Source organism: Cajanus cajan, chromosome 3 (genome assembly GCF_000230855.2).
Source record: "Cajanus cajan strain Asha chromosome 3, NIPB_CcT2T_4, whole genome shotgun sequence".
NCBI classification, from domain to species: domain Eukaryota; kingdom Viridiplantae; phylum Streptophyta; class Magnoliopsida; order Fabales; family Fabaceae; genus Cajanus; species Cajanus cajan.
Genome location: NC_138519.1, coordinates 78605633 through 78613619, shown reverse-complemented (window position 1 = coordinate 78613619; position 7987 = coordinate 78605633). Strand labels below are relative to the sequence as shown.

The following is a 7987-nucleotide window of genomic DNA, read 5'->3' as shown; positions in this document are numbered from 1 at the left end:
TGTAAATATGAGAAAGGTTACAAAGATGGTCGCAATGAGGATTGAACCTAGGTCTCATGCTTCTAACTATCACAACTCCTCTCCACCCAATTACTAGGTTAACCTTAGTGGTTATATTTACTAATTAATTAACTAATACTGCACAATGAAAAAATCACTTTATATTTAATTTTATTTCATACATATTATAATTAATAAATACAATAAATAATAATAATAATAATAATATATAACAAAAACTCTTCCTATTCATGTATTTAATATAATATAAAAATGCTATTTTTTTTGACTTTTTATATTTTACACTAACGATATATATATATATATATATATATATATATATATATATATATATATATATTTTGATATGAAAAGAATGCATTTAACATATATATATTTATTAAATTTGATAAATGCGATATTTTATAGTATTGTCAATGTTATTTGTGTATAAACTTAATAAATAAAGTTGATTTTATATTTGAAGTAAATCACATTAATTTTTTATTTTGAAATATTGTATTATAATTAATAAATAAAATAATATATATATATATATATATATATATATATATATATATATAGATATATACTTATCCATACATTCATAAAATAATTTATCAATAGGTGTATGTCTGAAAACTTACATCGAATCTTATACCTTCAAAAATCTTTTATATAATATAAATTTAATCATTTTAATTGTTGAATTATGTAATATTATACCCAAGATAATGTATATTAAATTTTTCATAATTTCAAAATTATTTAATAGTTCATCATATTATTTTATTTTAACATATAATATAATATTTAAAATACGTGTGAATATTTATTTTTAGATAATACCAGAAAAATTTAAATCATATGTAATATTTAATATATACGATCTTAAATATAATATCACATAATTTAACGGTTGATTCAATTAAATTGCATTATATAAAAAGTTATTGATGATATAAAATTTAGAGTAAATTTTTAGATTTACATTTAGTGTTAAAAAATTCTGATTCTTTATTAATAATATTATATATTATATTAATTTGTATGTTTTTGTGCATTTTACTTTAATGATATATTTTGAATATATATAGATCGATATTAAAACTAATGAATTTAATTAATTTATATTTTATTAATTATATTTAATAATATATGATGTATTATATTTAATAAATACAATATTTTACAATATTACTAAAGTTAATTATATATAATATCTACTAAATAAATAAATTAATGATATATAACAAATAAAACACTTTATTTTTATTTTTAACAATTATATATATACATAATAAATAATATTATACAAAAAATATGTTTAATCACGTATTTATAAAATATCATATTAATAACATTAAATATAATATTTATTTTTGGGTTTTTTTTTGTATATTTTACTTTAATAACATAGTTTAAATATACATATATTAATATAAAAATAATACATTTAATAAATGTATTATATACTTTAAAAAAATATACTCTATTTAACAAATTTAATATTTATAATATTAATATTTCCATAGGTAATTATATATAAATTTAGTTTCATTAAAATAAATAACTTCAAAATATTTTAGAGGCGAAGGAAGAGGAATATAATGTTTGAATAATAATAAAATTTTTAAAAGAAAATAGTTAACAGGTTCTTTGATTAGTTAATATATATGTGCACGTATGGTGTATATTATTATATCACTAGCATAATTATCCCTCGATGCACGGGATATATAATTTAAAACACAATTTATTGGAATATTCTTTAAAGAAAATAATAAGCATATTAACTGCAAATTATAAACATTTGTAGTTAAATTAGATAAGATTATCATAGAACACAAAAACACATTTAACGTATATGCCTAAAATTTAAACTACTAATTAAATTATAATAATTTCTTTGAAGCATTCGATGTTGATTAAATCATTAATAATAGTCATGCATTTAATAATGGTCAGCAATATTTCATTATTTCTTTATTGTTATATAATAGTAGTATCTCAATATTGTTAGACACGCAATGACTATAATATTTAAAAATGGAAATTTCCTCAGACCCATGCATCTAATAATTCTCTTACAAGGACAGCCAATGTATTTGTATTTGTAATTATAATATGACCCACATCTATTTCACATTTCACACCTTCTATTCATCTATTCGATTTCTACCACCTTTATTTTGCTTAGTTGGAGTTGGACCCATTCCATCTAAAAATAATCTTCTTTATAGGATTAAATATTAAATATATACACTTCTTCTAACAAGATATGAACATTGATTCTTCATGTTGTTGAAGACTAGTACTCTCTTTCACTGTATGTAATTTCTGTTAATTATTTGACTTTTAATTATTATGTTGACAACAAATGAACACTGTTTAAAAATTAATTAATTAAATATATCTAATTATAAACATTTATTACCATTAATTAAATAAATATAATCAATTACAAATAATATTAATATAAGAGTTTAACAGATCTCCACCATAGTTTGACTTACAGGTATAAAAACGTTAAAACGTTTTATTTTTTTTACACAATTTTAATATAACTTTGATTTCACATTTATGAAATTCACAAATGATAAAAAATACTTTTTTTTTTTATTTAAAACAAAATGCACAATATGTATGTTGGTCACATAGTACAATTTTATTACACGGCAACTGACGTTGCTATATGTCGGTTACGTGGTTTTATAGGTAATCTTATTCGGCAATAATGAGTTGACCCAATTCCATTCACTTCTGTGAGCATAAAAAAATTATTTTGATCTGATTTGTCATAAATTGACGTGTTAAACGAGCTAGTACACTTAAATAAAAAATTATTCAACTTTATAATATATATATATATATATATATATATATATTATAATTTTATATTTTAAAATTATAATTATGTTAATAATAAGAAAAAATGTAAAAAAATAAACATTAATCATAATTAACTTAATAAACTTATAATATCAAAATTATTACATCAAATATAATAAATAATATCATATTGATACTAATTATCATAATTTAATTAGTATGTAGAAAATTATCTATAATAAAATATATAATTATATAAATTAAATTTTATAAAAATAAAAATAAAAATATACTAAATAAACTAACTCATGAGTAAAATCAATTCATTGACTCGTGATGTTGTGAATCAAATTTTTCTTATATCTAAAATGTGTCGATTTTTTTCAACCTAATCCAACCTAATTATATAATATGTCGAGTTGGGTCAGGGAGGAGGATCTTAACTTATTTTGAGTGCTATGTGAAGAGAAGGGTTATTTTAGATTTAGAAATATATTAATAATAATTAAAAACAAAATCTTTTGTGAGGGAACGCGCTTTCAAATATTTTTGTATTGTATTTTTTTGTGTGGGTCCAAACCGGTTTGCTTGGTCTCAGAACATGGTTTAGATCATCACCGCTTTGGCCTATTTCGATACTTTTGAAGACTGATTCATTGGGATTCAACTCCTTTCAATTTCGTTTCTTTGAACAAAAACTCAATCTGGGTCGTGTTTTTTTTTTTTTTTTCCTGAGTTAATTTTTTTCGCAACATGAGCAAAAACTGGAAATTCAGCTTCAGGGATCCTGGGGGAGTTCTGTTCCTTCTAGCGTTGTGTTTGTTGTTTCAGAATTTTGGTTCGTGCTGCTCTTTGAATGAAGAAGGTACTGGATTTTTGTATTCTCGTGCGGTTAATTGTGTGTATCTTAGGGGAAAATATAGCTGAGAATGACTAGTGAGTTCTATGTGCAGGTAAAGTTCTTTTGAAGTTCAAGCATAGAATAGTAAAAGACCCTTTTGGTGCTTTGTTGAGTTGGGTCGACGATGAAGTAGCAGTTAGCCCCTGTAATTGGTTTGGAGTTGAGTGCTCTGATGGAAGAGTGGTGGTCTTGTAAGTTCTGATTTTGTGATTGTTTCTCAGAAATTGAATATAAATAAGTTTTTTTTTTTTTTTTTTCTTTTCATTCATCCAAGTTTCAATTTTGTACTTTATTTTTCTGTTATTAGCAAAACTGTTTGATCCATGATATTTTGAGTCTGTATGGCAGAAACCTATAATGGTTTTTTATTGTATTATAATATCTCCTCAATTGAAATGTGCCTTGGTCTTGACTCTTGAGTCAATTGATCAAAATCCATAGATGCTTGATATTCTCATGATAAATATCAACTGACTATTGTTCATATTGTTGGTATTAGTAGCATGCTGATCATGAGAAAATAATTTTTTTGGCAGGAATTTGAAAGACCTTAGTCTCAAAGGAGATCTGGTACCCGAGCTTGCGAACCTTGTTCACATAAAGTCCTTGTAAGTAATTGCTCATTACCATTTACCAATTTCCGATGTTTATAGCAGCTACCTCCTTTATAATTTCAGTTTTCAAATGTCTAATAATATTGTGAGGAATATGCTGCAGAATTTTGCGGAACAATTCTTTTTATGGAGTCATTCCTGAAGGAATTGCACACTTGAATGAATTGGAGGTTTTGGATTTGAGCTACAACAATTTCAGTGGACCGCTGTCTACAGATCTTGGGAATAATGTTTCACTAACAATTCTGTAGGATAATGCTCTTTGAACAGTTCAAATTTCATTTTTTTAAACTTCTTTTCCAACTGTGTACTCAGTTTCTTCTGATTGCAGTTTGCTGGACAACAACGATCAAGTAGATGAAAACCAACTAAGCAGTGCAAATAAAGAGCCAGCTTGTACAAGATCTGTCACACGGTATGTCATTAAGCCTCCGAAAGGGCTCATCTCTAGTTTAGAGTTTATGAGTCACGAGTCTTTCATTATGTTTCTGGTTCACTAGTTCTATATATTGTAAGTTGTGTCCATTTTATTCCATTAGATTTCATAAAAATAACTTTTCTATCATTCTTTTTGTTAAGGCATGTTGGCCAAAATAGAAAAGGTCCTCGGAGGCTACTGCAATCTCCTACTCGTGATAGTCCTTATAATCGCGCCACTATTTTTCCTGATAGTCCTGCTCCATCTCCTTCAGCTCCCTCACCTGACTCAGCAATGCCACCAGCGGTTCAGACGCCAGCTTCCCCTGACCGAAATAATTCTGCTTCTCCTTCTCCTCTGCCGGAACCAGAAGGCTCATTACCAAAATCTAAAAGTAACAAATCAAATAATCATTCAGTTGTCATTTTGGCTGGAGTTATAGGTGGTGCTGTATTTCTTTTCATTTCAATCATTGTCCTATATCTCTGCAAAACAAACAAGGTAGCTACCGTAAAACCTTGGGCCACAGGATTAAGCGGACAGCTTCAGAAGGCATTTGTAACAGGTAATTCCTATCAGTTTAAAAGTAGTGAAATAAGGCAATGACTGATAACAGTAGTTAACTTGCACACAGCCACTGCTTCTGGATTCTTGAAATGAGAAAGAGAGAAGAAGAACTTCATATTTTCATTAGGTCCCTAGATCATCTAATTGATCTAGCTTGAATGATTGCAGTCTTGCACTCCCTTGATTGAGCTATGTTACTTGAGTATCACATATTAGATTACTGCCTCTATACATGCATGCATCACAGAGTTTTATATTTTCAGGTGTGCCGAAGCTAAAGAGATCAGAGCTTGAAGCAGCATGTGAAGATTTTAGTAACGTAATCGGCACTTCATCCATTGGTACAGTGTATAAAGGGACTTTATCTAGTGGTGTTGAAATAGCTGTGGCATCTGTTGCAGTGAAATCATCCAAAGATTGGTCAAAGACATCAGAATCCGAATTTAGGAAAAAGGTACTGCCACCTAAAAATGGAAATAAAATCATTTGTAAGTTTTCAACTAAGTTGCTATTGTAACTGACATTTCAAGCAATTATGGTTTCAGATAGATACATTATCAAAAGTGAACCACAAGAATTATGTAAATCTTCTTGGACATTGTGAAGAAGATGAGCCTTTCACCAGAATGATGGTTTTTGAATATGCTCCAAATGGAACACTCTTTGAGCATTTACACAGTGAGTGCCTTTTATTTTAACGTTATTATTACATAGAAAGTAAATTAATGATTGAGTATCCCTATTTATGATCATTAACTTTTAATTTGCTGTCATCTAGTTTTGCTATAGCATCACCTCTGATCATTGAATACTAATAAAACTTTAACGCATTGGATAGATATCATCCGATAGACATAACCGGACGAGGACATATGGGTTTGGTCACCCACTAAGGCATTTTCTGACTCATTGTAGATATTATATATAAAAGATGCTGTGTTCTATCAACCATTCAACCTATTTAGTGTTTTGCTATAACATGTCAGCGCAATGGATGTAAGATCTGTCCTAGTACACGGATGGTTGGCCTGATATTCTCAAGTTCAATTCCCACAATGTTAAAATAATGTTTGACCGTAGAAAATCACGTATTGATAATGAATATTAGTCCTTAACTGTAAGTTTTAAGATATTGTGTAAATTATGTCTATAAATAATAAAAAAATGAAATTGCATCTCAGTGCAATTTAGAGCATAAGGATATATAGGAGAGCCCCAAAAAGTTAAAAACAAAAGATTTCAACTAATCAGTTTTATAATGCTCATCCCATCCCCAAAGATAGTTTGCTAGATTAATAGCCCTGCTAGTGTGTTTGGAACAGTTTGTTTCAACGTAACTGCAGTTCAACTCAGTTACAACATGTTTGCTTCTCCATTTGTCTCCTTGGAAAGTGTGAACGTCCATTTTGGAGGCTCCAAACAGAAATCCAAATATACGCTTGAATTAGGTTTTGAAGTATATTTGTGTGAGACATTGAGCTTACAGTATTTTGGAATTTATATGCTTACAATATTTGCTTTTAAGGACTTTTTGGTGTTTAAATTGGAATCTAGCTTATGTATTTGATTTTGTTGGGAATTACAGTAAAAGAAGCTGAGCACTTGGATTGGGTAACAAGACTTAGAGCTGCCATGGGCATGGCTTACTGCCTACAACATCTGCACCAGATGGACCCGCCTTTGACCCTAAGCAACCTGAACTCGTCGTCCGTCCAACTCACCGATGATTACGCCGCCAAAATCGCAGATCTTAGTTTCTCAAATGAAATAGCTTCAGCTGTGATAAAATCTACTGCTGGAAAACATACCGACACAACACTAGCATGTAATGTTTACAGCTTCGGTGTTATTCTATTAGAAATGGTAACTGGAAGACTCCCTTATTCAGTGAACAATGATGGCTCACTTGATGACTGGGCTTCACGCTATTTACAAGGGGACCAACCCCTCAGAGAAATGGTGGATCCAACTCTAGCATCATTCCAAGAACAACAGGTGGAGCAAGTTGCTGCTTTGATTAAATCTTGTGTCCATCCTGATCAAAAGCAAAGACCAACAATGAAGGAAGTTTGTGTGAGATTAAGAGAGATAACAAAAATAACACCTGAAGCAGCTACTCCAAAACTTTCTCCACTTTGGTGGGCAGAGCTTGAGATTTCTTCTGTAGATGCAAGCTGAAATCGGTAAATCAGGTTGTTAAGTATGGGGTTCTTACCATCCTCATCCTTTTTCAATCGGTGAAGCCGCTAAAGTGTATTCACCTGTAGATTAATACATCTTGTGTTTATTACAGAAAAGTGCCAAATTACATGTACATAAGGGAGATAAAAAGAAAAATGTGTTTTTTATTTTTTTTATTTTCTTGGGTGTTTCGTTTGGTTATTGTTTATAAAATTACACTAACAAAAAAGTTTCACATGAGTTATTTTCATTTGCTCTGTCAGTTTATTTGGTGAATTAAAATTATTTTTAATTATATTTCTCACCGCCACTATCCTCCCCCTTTTTTTCTTCCAAATTGCTATCTTTCATAGGCAATACGATTTGTTCTGAGGAACAAATAGTTCAGTTACTATAGTTCTACTCACGTGTGTTGAAAACCATGAGGGCCTTTCATTAGCCCTAGTTGAAATTTATATGAAAAGAATAAGAGGG

The 7987-nt window shown here is 28.8% G+C and overlaps 1 protein-coding gene across 1 annotated transcript; it reads left to right on the top strand.

The window, feature by feature from the left end:
* Positions 1-3366: 3366 nt before the first annotated feature.
* Positions 3367-7775, top strand: LOC109809330 (Protein kinase family protein). The gene is made up of 9 exons (XM_020372602.3): positions 3367-3697; positions 3786-3924; positions 4270-4341; positions 4451-4594; positions 4679-4762; positions 4927-5330; positions 5596-5786; positions 5878-6010; positions 6918-7775. The coding sequence occupies exons 1-9, from the start codon at positions 3586-3588 to the stop codon at positions 7508-7510; spliced, it is 1872 nt and encodes a 623-aa protein (XP_020228191.1). The 5' UTR covers positions 3367-3585; the 3' UTR covers positions 7511-7775.
* Positions 7776-7987: the final 212 nt, after the last annotated feature.

Bases quoted from the DNA above. Each gene is read 5' to 3' on its own strand.
- LOC109809330 (XM_020372602.3), top strand. From the start codon at position 3,586: ATGAGCAAAAACTGGAAATTCAGCTTCAGGGATCCTGGGGGAGTTCTG. The intron at 3,925-4,269 runs GTAAGTTCTGAT...TTTTTTTGGCAG, and splicing joins GATGGAAGAGTGGTGGTCTT to GAATTTGAAAGACCTTAGTC. The intron at 5,331-5,595 runs GTAATTCCTATC...TTATATTTTCAG, and splicing joins TCAGAAGGCATTTGTAACAG to GTGTGCCGAAGCTAAAGAGA.